Source organism: Oryzias latipes, chromosome 8 (assembly GCF_002234675.1).
Source record: "Oryzias latipes chromosome 8, ASM223467v1".
Lineage (NCBI taxonomy): Eukaryota > Metazoa > Chordata > Actinopteri > Beloniformes > Adrianichthyidae > Oryzias > Oryzias latipes.
Window position 1 is genome coordinate 5,427,193 of NC_019866.2, and position 22,644 is coordinate 5,449,836.

Genomic DNA, 22,644 nt, shown 5'->3' on the forward strand with positions numbered 1-22,644 from the left:
AGTAAAATAAACCTACCGTACCTCAATCCAAATGGTATTTTCTAGTATTGATATAAGTTTTCTTTTGAAACTATTTTTTTGTCAAGTATTCAATCATAATTCGATTAGCAAATTGTCTCAAACAAATTGACGTGGTTGCATTGTAAGAAAATCAATCTAGTAAGTCAATTAATTGACTTACATGGATCTAGTCCTGCACAAGTGGATGCATCAGAATGGAGCAGAGAGGCTGTGGCCCACACAGTGTATTTTCTGTGTAACATATAAGCTCAGTTTGATAAAGAAATAATTAGAAATGAAAATTTGAGCTTAATCTTCTTAATTTATTTCCTCCATTATCAGAAAAACACCACAAGAACATGTTCAAAACACCAAAACATGTTTTAAATTGCAGTGTGCCTTTAATCATTGTTTATCATTGAAGGTTTGTATAGACAGACAATTTTTGCAAAGCAAGTGTGCTATTTTTCTTAAAGTGGAATCTGGATGTCCAGTATTATGCTGCTTCTATATGCCTTGTGCTATCTTAGATGACCCCACCCTTACATTGACGTGTTCTCCCTACCATGACAAAGGAGGATAAAGGTGGAAAGATCTCATGTAATCCATGGACACCAGTGAAGATCACAAATCATTGAAGGAAAAAGGTTCAGAGCACTGTCTAGTGGGTCTAGATGACCCAACTCCCAACGTTAAAGTGCCTAGGATAGAACAAGGGTTACACCGAATGGATTCTGTGAAAAGCTAGAGAGCTTTATGCTCATAATGAATCGTTGTGTGCATTAAAGCCCTTCTCGTGGGGTCAGTGCATTCTACCAATGAGTAGATTTACTGAATGAATGCTTGACTCTTTTTGGAGGCAAGCATTATCTAAAAATGTGGCTGCCACAGGTTGTCATCTCAGATTTTGCTTCTGGAAGTCTTCTCATACCAGTAGTGACCCTTTGTACATTCAGCTGCAGCACTCCAGTTGTTCCCATAGGCAAATCTGTCTGTGGAGCTTTTTTTGTCATCCTTTTTTTTATTTCCTAAGGAAAATCTCTCTGTGTGTTCACTTTTGTTTGAAATTCTCCAGGCAGTTAGAAAAGGATCTTCATGAAGATTGGACAAAACAGGGGCGAGCAGATACTCATTTTAAAACAGTTTTTAAGTTTTCAGAGCTTCGGTTTGCAGATACTTTCAGAGTTTTTCTCATCAGATGCTTAATGTACCTCTTTCCACATTTTTGTGACCTACATTTTCAGAGTCAAGTTTTCTTTGCAGAGTGACAGAGCACTTGTTTCACCAAGTCCTTCTGCCAATCAAACCAAACCTTGAAGCGCACCAGTTCTCCCAACTCTAGAGACCTCCAACCCTTTGGCAATTAAGTTTAAAGCACGGCAATAACCTACAAATTCTTTTTTTATTTAGCTTTTTAATTGGCATGAAAACTTACAAACGTCTGAGACTTTATTGCAAATGCATTTTTATTTATTTTGTAGGAAAATACTCCCTTTTCACATGCAAATCTGTTGTAGTCTTTAGAGAATATGAAAAAATCTTGGCCAGATGATACCAGAACGGCACTCAAAGAAATGTATGTTATTACAAAAGGCATAGAAAGACACACAAACACACAAATACAAGAATGAATCAACAGTTTCTATGTTGTAACTGTTTTTTTTTTCACATTCCACATGACTGGCTACAGGAAACACGTAGGGAAACATCACAGCTTGGCTGCGGTCTCACACCTGAACACGGACTTTGTTCTAATGGGATGGACAGATGCTGAGGATGGCAGTCATCCTCCATAAACAGATCCATAAAAAGACGTATAACCTCTCTCTCATAAACAGTTCAAAGAAAATTCACAGATGTACAATACTTTGTGCAATAATGTTGGCAAAACAGAGCTGTGCAAAATGTCATTTCCCGCCCTCCACAACAATGTCATTCAGTCTCATTGTGTTGGCAAAAGGTTTTGGGTTCCTTCTTAAGAAAAAGACCAATCTACTTGTCTTCTATGGTAGTTATGGAAGCCTTTCATTTGCTTTGCTGATCATATTTTTCACATATATAATAATAAAAATAATAATAATAATGATTATAAACAATCTTCAAAAAGGTCTGGTTCCTGTGTCTCCCCCTAGTGTCTCAGTGTGATTTGCACCACATTATCGGAGCTTGAATGAAGGCAAATGTTCAATCCACTGACTGTACATGAGAACTGGACCGAGCAAGTGTGATGTCACCCATAAAAAAATGACGTACTTCAGGCTCCAACCGCATAAAATCCATTCAGTCACCATTGTTTGTGATGTTGCCATGTTAGAGTCAGACAATGTCAGTAAGCAGTGATCGGTCCCAGTCTCGTCAATCAGGAGTTCGCTTGATGGAAATTCACATCCTGACCACTTGAAAGCAGACTAAATGAAATCTGTCAAATGTTTTGAACGTTGCACATAGGGGGCAGCAGGCACGTTTGAGGCATAATTGGTCAGTTTATTCCTTAAATGACTTGCACTACAGAAAAAATATCGTAAAAAAAAATTAAAATTAGGAAGAACGTGTAAAAAAAAATAATGAAGGGACTTCTCTATAAAAGTCTATGAGATTTTGGCTTCTTTGAGCCAGCGGGTACTTCCTGTTTGAAACGCCAGGGAGGAGGGGTCAATCAGTCCCGCTCTCATATACAGTAAATGGTTCGATTCCAAACCACAAATCACAGCCTCCTCTTCGGGAATTGGATTTGGCTTTGGAAGCATTTGTGTCATACAGTCTACGTTGGCCTTTCCTGCTACATTCACACCCACCAGCTGAACATTTTTACATCAAATACGCACCATCTCCTTTAATTCTCCTTTTTTAAGTTTCCTATAAAGAGAAAAATCTGCAAATCTCTACCAGGCAGGGCTCATGCACTTAGTATATTTGCCTTACCTTGAAAATCACTTTTGGACTCACACAGAGTACACAATATAAAATGATAAACCTCCACTTGGAAATGTTCCAATCAGATTGATCATTACATTGAAAAAACCTTAAACAAATGTAGCAGACAATGCAACTTGACATGTTAGGTTTTTTTTTGCTCAAACAAGCAAATAAAAAGCCTTTTTTTACTTATTAACAACGTCTCTTCCCTTTTTTATAATTGTTTAATGAGGAACAAGAACCTGCCATTAGAAGTACAAAACTATGCTTCTTTTTTGTGTGTGAAAACCCTTATTTTTTCATAAAACAAGGACTCGTCCAAACATTTTTGGCAACACGAGGTTGAAATCTTTAAATCTCTTTTTCAGACAAATGTCATATTTCTGTTGATCCCTCCACTAAAACAGCAGTAACTTCCTCAGACACTTGATTTTGAGGGGACGACTTTAATAAGGATTGATTGGCCTTTAGGGTAAAAGAATGACACAGTTTGGGCAAACAACCATAAAATTACTTGTAGCCTGTAGAAATCATGGTGACATCTTTGTAATGAGCGTCAATCTGCATTTTGGTGACAGCTGTATAAACCACTGCGGGTGATTTTATGTCTGCCTGCTGCTGGCTGGCTGGCTTCTCTCTGGGTTTTGGCTACCACCCCTCCCCACAGCCTCACGCCCTAAAAAAACTTCACAAATGTGTTTGTAATCAGACTCTTCTTTATGGTGAAACTTGCACTCACATCAAATACTGAACTTGAACAAAAAACTTGAACAAACAAGGAAAACAAGGCCTTTTTTCCCCTACACGTTATAAAAATAATTCCCTTTTTAAACAAATGGAAGGCAATTCAAATCACAACTACTATAAATACACATTTAGGGAACTCAGTTTTCAAAGATCTCAACTTGTTTTTTAATTTACAAAAATTCAAAAACAGCGCTTTTATACAAAACACTGCTTCGAACGTAAAAACTGACTCCATTTTGTAGTAGATGTTTTTTTTTTTTTTCATTTAAAATCTCATTCCAATTAGCAACATTGTCATAAAAAAGGTTTTTACAAAACCGTTGGTCTCACATAGGCATAGTTCCATGGCTGGAGTAAGATGGCCACATTATTCCAAAGCTGCAAACAACCAAGCTTCATAGCAGCGTGGTGTAAAATCTTGGCACTGACACTTGCATCTCACAAACAGTGTTTGGTCTCACTTTGTTCTAGCAGAGTGACATGGAACTGTTTCCATCACAAGGCGGTGACGTAAAACCGTGTGAGTCTAACACCAAGCTTGGGAAGACATAGGCGAGACATGTCATGTCTTCAGAAAAAAAAACAGTCAGGGTTCAGCTGGTTGAGGATGTAGGTAGTATTGGCATCTACTCCGCAGACGATGAAGAAACCACCAGGGGGCAGTCAACGGCAAGGCAGATGGAGCAACAGTGAAGCACTGATTCCTCATGTCCTAGAACAATAAAAACTGGATTTTATACAAACTTTGCTCCTAAAAATGTTTCTCTGACTTTTTGAGATCCACCCGCCTTACTCAGCGGTTCCTGAGTAGCAGCTGGTGTCATCGGAAAATGCAAAAGGTTTAATTTCGGTTGTAAAGGTGCTGTGGAGAAAGCATAAACATAACTGACAGGACACGGCTTTCAGGAAGATGATGGTCCCTCTGAAGCATCAAGTCACAGCTTAAGACTTCCATTAAACTGCAATTCACATCCATACAGTAATGGAATTTTATGACAAGCATGCAATCATGGCTTCAGCTCAGCATTAGGGACCACTTTACTGCAATGATGCTTTGTTTTGTTCTTTTTTTGTTTTGTATTTGTTTATGTAGTTATTTGTAGAGGAAAATGTGCTGAGTCAGATCTGGGTTTAATGTAATTACTAGAAACCTCATTATTTTCCAAAGCTGAATTACTAGGAAATGAGGAACAGGAAGACAAAGGATGTCAATGATCTACTTGAGGTCTTCAAACGACAAGACATGTAAACGACAAACTCCAGTCTAACATCCTCTGTGTGATTTTTTTCAAGTTAGACAGTGATAGCCCAGACAAAGAACTTGTCAGCTGCTCCATCACATGTTCATGTTGCTACACACCTTTCTTCACATCTTCTCCAGCCTGCAGGATTCTTTAAGGCACTGTGGTGCTTGGGTATCCCAGAAAGTCTGCAACAGCCCCTCATCCTTCTTTGATTTGGGGTTAAATCCATACAGAGGGTTTGCCCTCCACTGATTTGCTGCTACTGCTGTTGCTGCTGCTGCCTCCTCCACTGCTGCCCCCTTTCGCATGCTTGACCCTATGCTTACGTTCTTTCTGAGGCTGAGAATGTGGCTGCGGTTGAGCCTGGATAATGTTACTCTGGGGCTTGTCGTCTTGGTTGTCTCCAAGCTGTTCCTCTGCTCGGTGCTGTTGACTGTAGGCTTGGATTGCTGCTTCCAGTTGTTCATGAGCTTGCTGGATCATGTCTTTGTTGAGAGCCACGCGAGCTTCTCCTCCAGTGGGGAAATTGTCCTCATTGCTGCCAAACTGCTGCTGCTCCTCTTGAGCAATGTTAGCCCTGTTCTGCTTGCATGCCATCTTGGCATTGCTGAGGTCCGTGTACGGCATCTGCTCTGGCTTCACAACAATGTTGTAGCCCGGTGGAGCCGATGGGGTGTTCCACGAGAAGGGGTAGCCAACGTAATCGGCAGCGCCATCCCCACCCACCCCTTCCTCAGATCCCGCCTCAGGCCCCGTCCCACCAACAGAGCTTTCCCCGGCACCATTTGTGCCCAACAAGCCCAGCTGGTACTCATCTTCCTGAGGAGGACAACGTCGCCGTCGAAGAATATCATATATTGAGCCAATGCCTAAATGGAGCATCTCCCAGACATTGAGAGTGAGGCAAAGGACGGTGACCCCATACATGATGCGCAGGAAGATGGTTTTCTCTGTAGGCCGCGACACAAAGCAGTCGACGCTGTGGGGACAAGGCTTACCCGAACACACAAACACGGGCTTCACACGGAAACCATACAGCAGGTATTGACCTGTGAGGAAGCCTGCCTCCAGTACAGTTCGAGTCACCAGCTGCAGTACATAGACCCGCATCAGCCCTTCGTCACGAATGCGCTTACGCCCGTCATGCCGTATTTTGGGTCTGGGTGTGGGCTGGAGCGGATCCCTTGGCCGTTTTGGCGGCTCGATCTCTGGCACCTCATAGATCATGGGATCATCCTCCTGATCTCCCTCCGTTTCCTCAATGCCTCTGTGCTGATTTGCTCCAAAGCAGATTTTCCTGGGTTTTCTGTGTGTGTAGCCTCCTCCGCCCGTTCTGACCGCTGCCGATCCCCCTTTTGCTTCCTCTAACCGTGCAATCTTGTTGATGGCGTAGCCCATGTACATGAGAGAAGGCATAGCCACCAAAATGATTTGAAAAACCCAGAAACGAACGTGAGACAGGGGAGCAAAGGCGTCGTAGCAGACGTTCTCACAGCCCGGTTGGCCTGAGTTGCAGACAAACTTGCTTTGTTCGTCGTAGTAGATGGACTCTCCCCCAACAGCAGTGAGAACAATGCGGAAGACGATGAGCACAGTGAGCCACAGCTTCCCCACGAAGGTGGAGTGGTTGTGGATCTCCTCCAGCAGCCGCGTGAGGAAGCTCCAGCTCATGGTGTCGCTGGACAGTGGGGCAGACAGTGTCCCTCTGTCACCTGCTCACAGACTCTGCAAAGAAAGACAGCAAAAAAAAAAAAAAGAAGAATGAGTGAGTTCAAAATAAAGACTTCATTTCCATTACTGGAAACATTTTGGCTCAGAAAGACTTATTCAAATGTTACTCAGTAAGACTTTAATCCCACTGGAAACAGACACTGTTCTGCAAGTTCAGAGGGAAGATGTAAAAGAGAGTGACACAAAGTCTGTTTTAATTAAAATGTTGCTCTTTAAGCTGAGCAATCGATAGGTCCGTAATTTGCTCCATTGCTCCTTGCAGCTGAAGTTGAAATCAGCTCATAACTGAGAGGTTGCTGTCAACTTTGGGCTTTTTAGGGAATTAGGAGAGCAAACAGGCTTGAAAGAGGATAACAGTATTAAAAAAATACCATCAAGCAGCACGGAGAAGGAGGCAAAAGAATCCAAATGGGGAATTTGCTATCACCAAACACACACACACACTCATTTTATTCAACAGCCTATCTCTTTTGGAGGAAATAAATCCTCTTAGCGAGCCTTCTTCTGTGTGAGGTGCAGTTTTCAGGATTGTGGTAACTTCACTGGATTGTTCTGGTTGGGAGGTGAACGGCCTTGTGCTCTGCTGTGTGTTCGTGCAGCTCTTGGAGGAGGGACGTGTTGCCTATGTAGGTTAGGTCCTGGCTCCCGGCAGTCCAACCACACCAGCAGAATCAGCAGGTGGCCGGGCACAAAGCATTCAAGCAGGATTGCAGACAGCAGAGCCACATTAGCTCAGGCAGTGGAGCTGAACCCAGATCCGGCTGTCCCTCTGGGCAGCTTTGGGGATAAATATGGCACCTCCACAGAACTTTGCTCCACACAAAGACACTGGGTTTTTGTTAAATTAGACTAAGAATGTTAGCTTGGGATTATGTTCTGAGCTAAGGAACACAATCAAAGGGGAAATCTATTTACAGCAGAACCTCCCTGCCTCCTGCTTTGGGTCTCTGGTAGCAGAGTGGGAATGTTTTAAATAGCACTTGCAGTCTAACACAAGTATTGATCCCTTTGACCATAAAAGGACATGCCTGAGAAGATAGATGTGAGGAATTCTGAGCGAGCATGCTTGCTCGAGCATGTGACCGCGCAGCAGCCTTAACTGGGTGCAATCTGGCAAAAACGAGAGTGCAGTGAAGTCCTTGTGAGAGCAGCTCTGACTGTGTCTGTGACAGACACGTATGAGTAAGCAGCACATGGCCAGAGCAAACACAGAGGTCCCCGAAAGCGTGAGCCACAGCAGCGCCTCGTCTTAGCCGAGCTCCTCCTGAGTTTCCCACGTTACATCATCTTTGATTTCAAAACTCCTCATGGCTGCTGTTGAGTTCTTGTTTGTGATTCAACAAGAAATGCAAAACAAAAGCTACATCTTTTACTTGATAGTTTAAACATATTTATCTATATAATGTTGTGATTGATTGGATTATGTTTATTATTATTATTATATTTTGTAGCTTAATTTTTAGGAATAATTATATTAAATTCCCTTCTTCTCTGTTTTGGGGGAAACCTTGTTGGCTCTAAGGTAGTTTGGACTTTTTTTTCTCTGAGCTGGCTGGCTTTAATCTACCTGTTTTCTCAGTAACATATAGTCTGGCATTTTGCCTTCTCATCCTATTTATGTCTGAGGGAGCTAGTGGGGCAGTTTGGGGTAAGAAGCTGACTCAGTGCATTAACTTTGGAGAATGAGTCACTTCTGAACAGCAGTACACAGACACGGCATGCAGGCCTTCTGTCTGCTACGTCAATATGAAGAGTAAACAAAAGAAAATTGGTGGAAAGAGTGTCACGCAAGAAGACTGTAGGATTTTCTTTTTAATTAATTTGCTTAAACCGCTCAGGATCTGGCATCCACATGTGTCAACATCACATTTTGGGTTATATTACCACAGTAGTTAATTCTGTTTTACTGGAGCCATGTGACTACATGTTTAGAGGGTTGGCTCAAAAATTAACGTAAGAGGTTAAAGATCCACTCTGATGAAAATTGTGTTTTTGTTGTTTTTATTATGTTCTTGTGCAAATTTTTGATGATGGAGGACACATATCCCTCTTTTTGGACTAAAGGTTGGTGTAAATTATAAGACGCAAAAGCCAAAAACTTTAAAAAAAAATGGAGAAAAAAAACATTTATCTACATTTAGTCAACAAATATGGAAACAAGAACAGACATTTCTTGAAAGGCAAATCATAATATATATGCACTCTTCACTACTGTAACACACTCATGCCAATTTAGCTTAATGAAACATTGGAGGAATGTCATGTATTAGCACAATAGATGAACAATTATTCAGATAACCGTTATATAAAGAACATGCTAACAAGTCAACTAAACTTTATTTGCTCTTTATTTCTTCAAATCACTAAATTCGTTAAATTCTTCATCCTATGTGTCGCTCTGGAACAATGCCGCCAAACCTGACACACACCATTAGTGCCCTCTGGTGGATTTTGCTATTTATCTTTAAATAATCATGTACAAGTTGCACCTGAGTATAAGTCGCACCCCAAGCCAAACTATGCAAAAAAAAAAAATCACATGTTATACTCAGAAAAATCCATTACCAAGACAATTAAGCTCAAATTTGCACTTCTTTTTTCAAATCATTGTGTATCAGGAGCAGATGAAAAAATGCAGTTTAAAAAAGTGCGTATTTGTCGTGTAAAAAATATGCTGGGTGTGCCACAAGTTCCCTGCTTCGCTCCATTCTGATGCTTCCACTTGCAGACGACTGGATCCATCCATGTACATCTTCATTTTCCTCATCTGATCTGGTACTAAACTGTATGGCTGGATGGCTCCAATATTGCTCGCCATTTGTGTTGCACCTATGTTAGGCTGGGGGTGTGAGGGGCTAGCAGGGGAGTGTATAAACCAAGAGCTCTCAACAACGGCATGATCATATTTAAAAGACCACAGGGAATCCTTTGAAATGAGCTAAAAAGATGTTCTAAGTGGGTCTTAAAAAAACACTATTGTTTCCACACAGTGGGCAGTTACAGTCCATCAGTCTCCCTCATACAGCTGAGCTCCTACAAAAACTGTACAGGGTTAAAGGCCAATAAGATGATTTGCTGAGGGGGAAAATCTCCACATCAGGATCTCACGTAATGACTCAAAAAGACAACGCTCCAATGACAGTCAGCATGACAGCGGGAATCCCCTCGTTTGCCGGGTTTCATCCCTCGGGACCCACAGAGACGTGCTGCCAGATGTAGTTCACAGACAAACTCCCAGATGGGACAATCCACTCTCACTCTGACATATGCAGGAACCTCAGCAAGCACGAAAACACAATGTCCCTTTTTCAACAGAGGGCGACTACCAGGAGAAGGAAGGTAGGGTGAGTTAAGGTGCTTTTTATTTACCTTGGTGACTCGCAGAGTAAAACGCACGTGTGGGAACACCTGGAGACTGCAGCCGTGATGAGACAATCTCTGATCTGTGTGACTGCAGGTACGTTGGGACACAAATCCATAACCCTAACTTGAGTTTTTGTGTGTGCACCATCAAGGAGACTTTTGTGCAGCTATAGATTAAGGTGCAACAAGCCCATCAGTTTTCTCTTTGTGACATCAGGCAGTTTTTTCTGTATTTTTTATGTTTCACCCAGTTTTTACATAGTTTTTCACCTTTCGGCTTGTCACTTCCGGGGTCGCCACAGCTTTCACTGAGCACAGTTGGTTTGTGGCAACGTCATTTAACCCTGATGCCCTTCCTAACACAACCCTGTTTTTTATCCAGGCTGGGGACTTGCAAAGACTTTGGCCCCCATGTGGGTTTGGGGCATCCTTATTTGCGTTGAGGTGGAAAATCTAGTTTTTATGAGCAGTTATAAATATTTCTTGTTAACAATAGCAGGAGAAAAAAATATTGTAAAATAATATGACTTATGGAGATCAGAGGTCATCATCGTGACCGCCTGCAAATGTAGAACCGTATGTTCTTTGCAGTATCCCACTTAATTGTCCACATAAACACTAAAGTAGCCCAGTTGGGATTGGAAGGCATTCACAAAAGCAGACATGCACACACAACACTTTGTTCATGTCTGAAGGAACAGGCTAAGGGCAACTGGGAAACTAAATGTACTGTAAATAAGAAAAAAAACAGGACTATGATGAATGCATGCAAGTCTAATGGATTTAATTGCCTCAAGTTGAAGTTAAGTCAAGTGAGGCATACAAATATCTATATTTGCAGACTAATTAAACTTATTGGAGCTCGTTTTTGCATCCACGACGTTATGAAACCTATTGCTCTATATTTAGAGATGGATGGTAAAGAATCGGAAGCTGATCCAGGGAAAGACCACGTCAGCACCTTCTTCAGCCAAGATTGATTTGGTCGCTGCTCATACTGATGCGCTGTTGGACCGATGCCTTCAAAACACTCCTCATTTATTTTTATACGACTGAGGTTTTCTCCTGTGGTTTGCAGATTTTTCTACCTGCTCAGACAGATTTTCCATTGAATTACAAGTTAAATTCTTTTTTGACGTTTTTTATTAATTTTAAGTTAAACGATTATCAGTCTTCTTTTATCTTTTGACCAATTTCAGAATGATGAGCTTTAAACAAGTTATTTAAGGATGTTTCTTTTGTTATACGGAAAGATTTTTATAACATACAAAATCAACCCCTGAGGGCTTCAGAAAGGCAGAATTTCTGTCTAATATTTGTTGTTTTGCCATCCAAATTTGAACATGAGCGCTAATGTATGCTAAATAACTTTTAAAACATATCAAATCAAATTTAATTTAATAGTTATTAATTTAATTTAACTGACCATTTAAAAAAAAAACTTCTAAAAAGTTCTTATTTCCAGGTCTTTGACACATCTTGAATGGTGTATTTTATTTTTATCAATGTAAATAATTTACTATCTCATTTATTATATATATATTGTTTTATTTTACTTTTTAATTTTTGTAACTTTTTGGGTTTTGTCTTTAGTTTTAATTAGTTTTAACAATCTGCCAAGAAAAATGGGTTCGACCAAAAAATTTCCATTCCCTAAAACTCAAACTAAGATATTTTGACTAATGAAAAACTGTCTTGATGAGTTTATTTCTCTTGCACAACAAAAAAATAATACAATTTTACTTGAAGCAGCGGCCTTTTTTATGTTCTTAAGATTCAGTTTTTGGTGTACATTCTGTAACTGCTTTAGGCTTCTTGATAAACACCAACTTCTTCCTGTGGTTGAACAAAAGTTGCAGCAACTGTTTCAAAGGAGTACACGAGCGCTCCTACGTCTGTTCTGCCAGTGGCGTTCGCACTGATGCCCAGACCCTCACACACACACAACCATCTGTCCGCTACAAGCCTCTGGATCGTAAGCTGCAGATAAGAATCTGGATTTTTTTTCTAATATTAGGAGACCACAATGAAATCTTTATTTCTTTTTTAAGAAAAGTTAGCAAGCTTGGTTTTCCTAAGATATAACAGTAACGGTAGAAAGCAGGACCAGCCGCTGCTTGAGGGGCTCAAAGAGTTTTTCTCTTCCTCTGAAACACTGGATTTGCTTCTTTGTTAGGCGTGCAGAGATGTTCAAATCATGTAGAAACCCCAGGCAGCCTAAGATGGAACGCTTATCAACATTTTCTGGCAGTCTTTTTCTTTCCGAGCAGAAACTTTGCAAAGAGATGTCTGACTTTGCATCAAGTCCGCCTACAGAGATTTATCAGACGTGTTTATCGTTTCATGCACTAATCTTTACCAGACTGCAAGCTTTCATACAAAAACACAAGTTTTAAACTTACTTGTGAGGGAGATGAATGCACACAGCCACAAAAGATAAATAAACTATAAATTCCAAAGAGTTGAGACAGTGCAGCCCACTTTGGGCCTCTGGATTTGAAAGAACTCCATCAGAAGACATAGCAAAAACATCTCACTACAGAGGTAATAAAATAAAAGGTCTTTTGAGCAGTGATCAAAAAGATTCCCGGCTTCTCTGGTGAAGACAATGGCTAAGAGAGACGCTCTCTTCTACAGAAAGGCACTTTTTCAATGAGCATGCCTTTCTCTACAACAGGAAACAAAGAGTCCCTCATTAATGGTGTCCAAAGGGCAGAAACACAAGTAAAAAACTGGTTCCATATGTTACAGGAGGAATCTGTGAGGCAGGCAATGCCTGTTTGTGAGCATCTGTGCCTTCAATTTTGCTTGATTCCTAGAAGAAAAAACCTCAAAATGAACATTTTTGATGATAGAATTTCATAAAGCTTGTTGTTTCATCAAAAATGTTTTAAAAGGAGCTTTAGCCAAATCAAATGACAGAACTCACACAAGTAAGAAGCTGAACGAGCATACTTACTCTGCTCCTCCGCCAGGTGTTAGAGCCTGGGTGCCTTCCTTCTTAATATGAGCCCCCCGCCCATCTCCACCCCATCACTCAGCCCCTTTTCACATACTGGTAACCTTGTACGACATCAATTAGCCCTGACCTAAAATCAACATTGATGTCCAAACAACAAAAAACTCAAAACACACACACACACACACACACACAAAGCCCCGGTCGCTCTCCAATGAGCAGCATCAGTGTCTGTGCTTAACCAAGTGTGAGCCTCGCCTGAAAGGATGATGGGTAAGGGAGGCTGAGCATCTTGCCTCTCTCCCTGTGGTACTCGCAATCGTCCTCACCCTCTCATCCCCTGGCAACTGGGTCATGGTTGGGGGTGGTGATGATGAAGAGAGGTGGTGGGATTTTAAAGCCCGTCGGCGGAGTGAAAGATGGAGGAGTCTGGGACTGAAAGACAGCGATAGTGCAGAAGGAGAAAGATCTTTTGGTTTTGGAGGTAGAGGCTGGAGAAACCTTCGGCCTCCTGATGGGATGAGTGGAAGACAAGAACCTTAGAAAAGGATGGTAATGTGCTTTTAACTGCTGTGTAGATTGAAACTTTCATTTTACTGAGTACTTTTTGAATCAAAAAGTAGAATGGAAAGTGTAAATCCCTTTCAATTATACTTACAGCAACTAAATCTCACGTTACACTTCAAAAAAATGCTTTAAATCTGATCCAGTCATCACTTAATCTTAAAAAATGATACTAAATGACTTGTTAAACCACATATTTCCCTGCAAAATTACCAAATACTTTTTAAATAATAAAACTACTACTCTTAGAAAAATATATGCTAATTTTGAATTTATGCCTGTGAAACATTACAGAACTGGGGAGATGCTTGCTTCTATGTTGCATCATTGCCTCCCCAGTTGTGACACTTGTCAAACTAATTGCAGCAGTTTTGCTATTGAAATGTGATCTCGTTTAATAGAAAACTTCTGCAGTCACAAGAAAAGAATGGTTTGTTTTCATTTGATTTTTTAATTTCTGAAGACAACAGGGTCCACAAAAGTGTGTGCCTTGGGTGAAATTTGAACATCTTTCCTTAAGACTCCATCTAACAGAAATGATTTGCAAGTAAATGTTTAGGACAAAACTGTGCTGGTGCTCTTTTATGACAGAGCTACCTTGCAATCACAGTTCACCTTATGCTGTCTCATGGATTTTTTTCAGACATTTTACATGCATTTTCTTTACGTGCATCCTTAAAGCTGTAGATATTGTCAATCAATCTCCTCTGTGCCGTGTCTCCTGTATAGAATGTGTCCAGTTTGACACATTTACATGATCTTCAATCAGGATCAGATCTTTTGTTTTGCTCAATAATGCAAACAAATTTGGTGCTATTTTCAGGGAGTTCTAGCTAAAGTAACCAATAGCAAAACAGTCTGCCTTCTTCTCAGTCAATCAGAATCATATTGCCTTTGGAGTGTAGTTTGCCAACCCCTGCCCTAAAACATAGATGGTGGTTAGATGCCAGACCATTCCAAAGCTTCGCTCCGGGTGGAGACCGGGGCTGCCAAAGAGTCCAGAATGTAGAGAGAGACAACCATTCATGAATTTAAAGGCAAAAATATTGTAGCGGACTAGGCCTGCACAATATACCGCAAATTTATCGTTATCGCAAGATCAGGCTGTGCAATATGCATATCGCAAAAGACAGCAAAAATTGCAATAAATGGTTACCTTAAATGTTCTAAAATAATCTTATGGCAGCTTGAGTTATTTAACGAATCGAATAAATCCCTTTATGCATTTGACCAATCGGATAGGTCCTTTAACGTTGTTGACCAATCAGATGGAGCCCTTTCATGTTAGATGTTCCCCTCCTATGTCGACGAGGGTCATTTGGAGTGTAATTCTGAAACTGTTGCAATGAAATTGAAATTATGTTTTTGGTTGTTTCGCTATTTGTTTATATACCGGAAATTAAATCGTTATCGCAATATTAATCACTCATATCGCAAGTTTTCCTCATATCGTGCAGCCCTATAGCGGACTGAGTTGAGGTCTGCTAACGTTCTAAGTTTCAGAGCCCAGTGAACGCACCAAGCAGAGACACTGGTTGTGTCTGGGTTCTGTCACTCAGCCTGCTGTCGGCTGTGACTGGTTTTAGTTTTTGAAATGGGGGGAGCTGCTGCAGGAGAGAGGGAATGAAGACGTTAGGGAGCATTTCTTCTTTCATTCTTTCATTTTTTTGTCTCTGTTTATGAAGTTATTGATCAAGCTGTATTATGGCCAACCACAAAAGGAAGAAGCTTAAAACTAATTGCATCTCGACGTCTCAATGCGAGAAAGGTAACACAAATAAATCTTTCCTTAATGAAATATCAAATTTGCAGTCAGCATCAAGATTCTTGGAGAAATAATATAGGAGCACATTTTAAGAAGTTGTTTTTGCAAAAATCTCTAGTGGTTGTTGCAAATTACTTTGGTCGTGCCTGTTTTGTCGTGCCAGTAGACTTTTGACAAACAAAAGAATGACAGAACGACGATATAAGTCAATCTGGAAGCGAGAAATGTCTGTTGAAATCCACGAGAAGATGGCGTGAACTCTGAGGCGTTCCTACTTCATAATCCTCATCAGTTTCTGCCCCCTTTGCTCCATCGCCGACTCATAATCTTGAAACACTTTGAACAATAAAGATGTTCATTTTGATATTTTCTAAATCCACTCACCAGAGGTGCTCACACAAATTAAGACTGGACTCTGCCTCTTTTTTCTCGTCTCTATTCTCTGTCATCAGCACATTTGAGTGTCACACACAGAGAGAAATCAGCCAGTAAATCCTCTTAAAGTACACGTCACGTCGTGCAGAGTTCAAAACGTTGTCTTTAATGTCTGCTATCAAATGTTTAGACTTTAATTTTTAAGTTGAGAAGCTGTGAAATGAGTTTTCCGCGTGTTAATGGTTTGACATGCTGTTCTTCTCATCTGATGTAAATGATTTGGTGAAGAATTTTTAATGAGACCTGTTGGTGGTGTTGACACTAATCGCAATAATCATCAGTCAGTCAGTCAGTGTTCTGTGAATCAGCAGTGATAGCTCAATGTTTAAAGAGGGAATTAGTCAGTGTTTGACCAGAGTTCTTCAACATGTTTGTCATCTTTGTTGGCTATGTCTGATGAACGCACACAGAAGAAAAGAAGGTATAATTTCTTGGTTTGCGATGGGCAGATTTTTTTTCTGAAGCCAGATTGTCAGATATGGGGGTCGCTGACCTTTTAAACAGAATGATAAGCAGGACAAACAAGCCTAACAGTTGTTGGAATACATCCAGCGAGACCACTTTATTGCTTAGAATTCACTGGTGTGTCAATCAAAAGACCACACCCCTTAACAAATTGATGATGTTCCTAAAAATTACAGGTGTTATAAATAATATGTTTCACCACATAAAAGCGTTTGCAGTTGTGTATTCTATTGTTTTTTTTAGGTTGGACTGCTTTTGATTGGAGGAATTGGAAGGTGAAGATTCGAGTTAGCCTGACTCGGCAGATACTTTTGATTTCAAACCAGCTTCAAACAGGAAGTTACAGTTTTGCTTTTTTTTTTTTTTACTAACACCTATAATTCCACAGTAACCCCAGGATAATAAATTATTCTTACCCCACAATAATTTAGGGTGTATTCAGATTAGACACATTTGGTTTGCTTAAAATGGACCACAGTTCGTTTTCTCAATAATCTAAAACACATTTTCAGTCTGAGTATACCCAAGCGGAACCTGGTCCAGGACCAGGAACCGGACCAAGGTGATCCCGGTTAATTTCCAATTGGACTGAGCTCTGTTTTTCTGTGTTTCCTCAGCCTGAATAGGCTCCGTGCCTGGAGCTTAACAACTGGACCAAAATGGCCACCGTAGCCAGTCATTACAGGATGTAAACACAGTAGCGAAGCAATGATGAGACACAGCAACTCAATGAGATTTGGTCGGATGAATTTAGGCTCATTAAAACAAATTTTAACGTGATGCATATTGCTTCTCATTCTGTGTTTTCTGTCAATCTATCTGTAATAAAAAACCTATCCGCATACCTTCCTAGTTGCCATCTCCTCAGTAACCACCTTGCAGCATGCCTCCATCATACCAAAAAAGCGAGTAAAAAGTGCTGTACCTGACTTTGATACGGACGTTCAGAATTGGTTGACAAAATGTAAAGTTTATCATGACAAGCACTGCAAGGCATAGGACTGCCATTACTCTTTGTCTTTCTTGCTCGTAATACCTGGCCAATGATTTCTTTAATTGTGTACTTTTACAAGCTTTGGTTTAAAATAGAAACCTCTGGTTGAAAAAAGTCTGAATACAGACCAAGGTTTGCAAGGTTCAGGACACAACCAGCGGACTTTTCCAGTCTGAATACACCCTTAAAATAAACTGTTCAGATTTTCTCATTTTTGTTACTTTAGAGATTTTTTTTCTGATGAGGATCGTCATCAGTGTTTCTAACAACTAAAGAAATGCGTTCTCCTCTGGAGCTTTGTTTGATGGTTCTTTAATGTGTGCTGCATGCATCATGAAAATACAAAAAAATGCAAAATCTGCTTTCAAAAATCATATTTAGAGATATTTTGTGATATGCAATCAGTTAAATGTATTAACACTACCTACCAAAACGAACGGTAGGTAGGGGGGAGCTTAAAGGTATAGGTTCCACTGCAGATCAACAGCTCCCAATACAGCTTTTCTACATTTGCCAGCAGACAAGGTTCTGTGTTTTTTTCAAAACTTGTGTTTATTGCAAGATAAAGCAATTTTCTGGGCAGATTATGTGAGTTAAACTTAAACATTAAATGATAATAATATTAACACGAGACATAAAAAGCTACAAATATTTCTTCCTGGGGTGGAAATCTTCATCAATGGACTCCCCTCCTAAGATATCTGTATCAGCGCTTCATGTAAATAAAAAATTTAGAGTTATCCACCACACGAACGAGATGATATACATATCTCATCCATACAAATTCCTGCCGTCGCAGTCGGTTTGGAGTCATAAGGATTATGTCATGCTGTGTTCATTTTTCATTTTACACCACAACAAAGCAGCAACATCTTCCAGGCTCAGCGCAGGAAGCGACTTATCAACGCTGCAGTTTTGTAAATCTGCTTGCATTTTAAATTCCAACGGCACACAATAAGCAGCCTTCAGAAAAAGTGAGTACGTGCCTGTCAAAGCAGGCATCATCCGTGGATGGATCGAGGATTGGAGCTGCTTAAATTGTGTAATCCCAGCAGTTTGCCTGACAACTGATGCGCACTTCTGCTTTTACTTTTATCCTCAGCCGTGGTGCAGCGGTAGGGCGGTTGACCCATGATTGTAAGATTGCAGGTTCGATTCCTGCCTTGCATGCCCATGTTGTGAAGTGTCCTTGGGCAAGACACTGAACCCCACCTTGCCTCTGGTGGGAGGCAAGGTCACCAGAGGCATTAATAAATTAATTAAAATTCTTCATGGAATAACCATTCATCCTTTGTTACCTTTTTTTAACCTGTACTTGCTAATCCGACCTTTTTTTTTTTTTGTCCTGTCCAACAGCTGAGCCAACAGATGAGAGCTGAAGGCCTCTGTGTGGGACATATTTTACTTTTACAACAGAGGTTATGAATCTTCTGACAAACCAGATGTATATTTAAATAAACCCCTTTTGTAATTTAGAATAAACTTTATTCATATTAATTATATCTGTAACCGTTTTGATGGACTGGACAAAAAAGAAAAGAAGCGGAGAGAGAGGGATGTTAGAGAGAGGGGGGGTAAGAGGGTGATTATAGAAGAGGGGGGGGGGAGTAAATTCATCAAGCATCATAAAGCAACAAGTTGCTGGAAGTTTATAATCACTACTATCAGGTTTAGATGTATAACAAATCTAAAACCCGACTTTTTTTTAATGATATTTTTCTGTAGTACAAGTTATTCAAGTTATAAACTGGTCAATCAGATGCCTCAATAAAACTAAATGATCTTGTGTCCAAATGTTTAAAACGCTGAAATGATTCTCCCAAGCCCACTTTGAAAAAGTAGCAGTTCCAACAAGCTCACTCCTGATTTGTGAATAGTTGCCAAAGAAACGTTGACTCAGACCGACTTGAACCAATGACTGCTTCCCGATATTGTCTGGCTCTGACAGAGTGGCCATATCACGAGAAAATGGAATGAATTGACCTCATTTCGTTGGATGTAAGCCATTTTTCTATGGGTGACGTCACGCTTACTCAGTCCAGTTTTTATATACAGACAAAGTCCACTAAATAAAATACATGATACGTTTTCTGAAAAAAAACGGAATCAACCATGTGGTCTGATAGTTTGTGAACGTCTTGGGCTCTCGCCGCCACAACAAGAACAATTTAGTGTTCATTACAGTCATCAAAAAAATTAACAGCACATTATGCTGGAGCTGCTTATGAAGGCAGACAGAAAGTGAAAGCTCCCCGTTGGAACGACTGTTTGCATTTCCTCTTGGATGAGGAATCTCACTGGACGCCACGGCGCTTCTGTTTCACTTTGGCCACCCCTGCTGCCTCTTGTGTTTTACATGTTCAGGACATCTCATCTCGTGCACTAAACTTTGATTTAATCATTTAATTACTCCGATATAATGGTCCTAACTGTGGCCAAACATATATATTATTAGAACTTCATAAAAAGTTTTCAAACATCCATAAAATGACAAAACCCACAGGCAGATTAAAAAGCTGTTATTATCTGTAAGATGTATTTTTTTCCACTGTAAAATCTGTTCTTGCCTTTGTAGTTGATTAACATTCCATGCTCAGCTACATAAAGCTCTTAATTGTAGAATTTGATTAAACTTATAGAACAAGAATTGATTTAAAATATGAAGCATTCATTAAGTGTATAATCTTGTGTATTAGTCATGCATAGCACATCTATTTAGGACTTAAATGAACAGAAAAATTAAATTAAAGCTCACATTTTACTGCAGATCTGGCACTTCCTTATCACAAAAACAATGCAATGTTCTACAATATGTTTTTTTTTCTTTCTTTAAGATGTCATAAAGGAGATTATACATCAATGAAAAAGCATTGTGCATAACTAAGGCAGCAGAAAGTTAAAAAATGTGTCTCCTATCCTTCTTGTCACTGCAGTGTTTGCCTGAAATGGACATCTTCATCGACTGAAACACGGCTTGACACCTGCAGAGGAAATGTTACACAATGTCCCGCGTTACATGCCAGCGGTTTTCAATCTCAGGGTCGGTTTGTGTTTTTGGCCGGGCATTCCAGCCTCTCCCCGAGAAGTGAAAGAAAACTTCTCTCAGGATCTATTAAATAAATACTTTTTCATTCACACAGAAATGAATGCAAGAAAAGGAAACCATGTCATTTAAGTTTAAATGGGATGTCTAAAATCCCAACATCCTTTAAAAAGCGCAGCTCTCGTCCAAAAAATGAACCATAACAAACACACTTATTAAAAACTATCATTTTCGTTCTGTTTTTAAATAATATGCATACTTTTAGTTCGGTTATTCCCAATTTGTTCTGCCTTTTTTATAAGACTCCTTGAGGGTTTTTGCTTTCTGTGTTATAAGAAATAAGTCCTTCAAAGGTCAAATTTTCTGTTACAACTCCACTATGATGGAAGGCAACCATGGCACTGAATTATTCTATTTGAAATTCATTGATGTGTTTTACTGAGAGAAAACCTTTATTATTATTATTTTTAATGCGCTTTCAAGCTATTGTCACTTCTCACTCTCTTTCTCTAACACTATATTCGTGGCCTGAATGCAGAATAATAAAAATGTTTTCCCTCAAGATCTCCTCAATACAATTATTACAGTCTGAAGGGAGTTTCCCCAGCCAACACCATGAGGTAAATGTGAGGTGCAGTAATTGAAAAATCAAATGAAGTCATTTCTGCACCACCAGATGTAAAAAAATCTACACTAAGTTAAATTTCTCAGTTTGATGATTTCACTGGGTCCTTGTAAAGTTCAAGAAAATCTACAGTACAATGCTGTGAAATGCCAAATTAATAAAACTGTAATGATAAAAGAACAAAAAACTATGCTTTTACAATTATGCTGAGTATTTAAAATAACTAAATATGCTATTTCTTATGGAAGCATTTTTGTCTCATAATTAAAAATAAAAGTCAATACCCGAAATGCTTTTTCATTTTCATGAAGCATTTCTTACCTACAATATTAGTCAAATTAATCATCAAATTCTGTATATTCTATAACTTAACAATTTCTATAGTATAGAACAGCAAATTCACAAAATATATCTGTAGGTTTTATCAAAAAAGAGGTTTTAATTACAGTTTTTATTTGTAAATTAAGACAATACTGTAATATTTACTGCGTGACTTCATAGCACGTTTCTCATTATTTTTCCAACATTTCATGCTGTTTATTGAAAATTTCTTTTCTTTTCCGAAATGTTTTTTTTTTAAGTTTTGGTGTCTTAAATTGTGTTTTGTTTTCTAAATTGTACGGTAATGCTGTTTTTTTAAACTTGTTTTGCTTTTTTTAATTGTTGTTGTAATCTTTACAATGTGATCTGTTGATGTGATTCGCATTTCAGGGTAACCGTAACCCACAGCTGCCGTTGTTTTTTGCAAAAACCACAGATTTATTTTTACAGTATGCTTGAAAACATAAGTCACATAATTTAATTGACAAGCTGTTAAATAAAAAATGATTACTACTTTAAAAATAACTTCATCAAGCTCTGAATTAGATTAAATGAGACTTTTCATTTACTCATTTCAATCCTATTGTAATATCCTACTACACATCATGCATGGGAGTTCACCATGAGGTTAATGCATCCACTGGGCGGCTGCAGCAGACATTTTCAAATCTATTATTCCACCTTAAGCAGCAATGAAGAGAAACTTTAGTTTGATGTTTATCATGGAGCAAATAAATTAACAGAAGGTGAATGGAGAGTACGTGCACTTGTTCATTATCATACACAAACATGTGGCTCAGACGTTCAGAGGATCACGAGTGAGCAAACATTTGGCCTGTTCAACACTGGCAGCTCCAAAAAGAGTTGTCTTCTTGACTCAGGCTGCCTGTTTAGCTCTGTTGGGAACAATCACAATCGAACAGACCATAAACGACACACTGATCATTTCCAAAGTGAATAAAGGGATCTAGCTGTGTACTGGACCCCTTTAGTACGCAGAGGGATTAACATTTGCAGCATTTGTTGTCCGCAGCATATTGCAGAATTATGCTAAATCAGTTTGAGTCCAAGTCTAACGATCGTAATCTAAAATGATTTTACTCATCTCAAAGAGAGTGAAACTGGGTGGAAGAAGAACGATTACTGAACAGAAAAACAATGGGGGCCAAAAGCTCCTGTGGAGTTAATAAAGAATATTTCAAAAGTTTGATTACTCTTCATCCCACACATACCGCCACTTAAGTCTACAACCATAATCAAGGTTTTGTTGACCTTTGACCTCAGGAAAAGGCCGCCATCATTGAATTTAAAAAAAGAAAATCCCCTTTAGTACTATGGAGTCCTATACTGTTCATAATTAAATAAATAAATATGACCTCATGCAAATACACTATCAACCAATATAGTACCCTCTTGAAATTCAAACTCGTTCTAGGAATTTCAATCGACCACCTCCTGACTCCTTGAGTAAT

The 22,644-nt window shown here is 39.4% G+C and overlaps 1 protein-coding gene across 1 annotated transcript in view; it reads right to left on the reverse strand.

Annotated features, from left to right (window-relative positions):
• Nucleotides 1-1,442: 1,442 nt before the first annotated feature.
• Nucleotides 1,443-22,644, reverse strand: part of LOC101167210 (gap junction gamma-1 protein) — a 44,848-nt gene continuing 23,646 nt past the window's right edge. The window contains exon 2 of the mRNA XM_023957409.1: nucleotides 1,443-6,632. Within this exon, the coding sequence (XP_023813177.1) occupies nucleotides 5,127-6,578 (1,452 nt within the window). The 5' untranslated portion in view covers nucleotides 6,579-6,632 and the 3' untranslated portion in view covers nucleotides 1,443-5,126. The remainder of the gene's footprint in view (nucleotides 6,633-22,644) is intronic.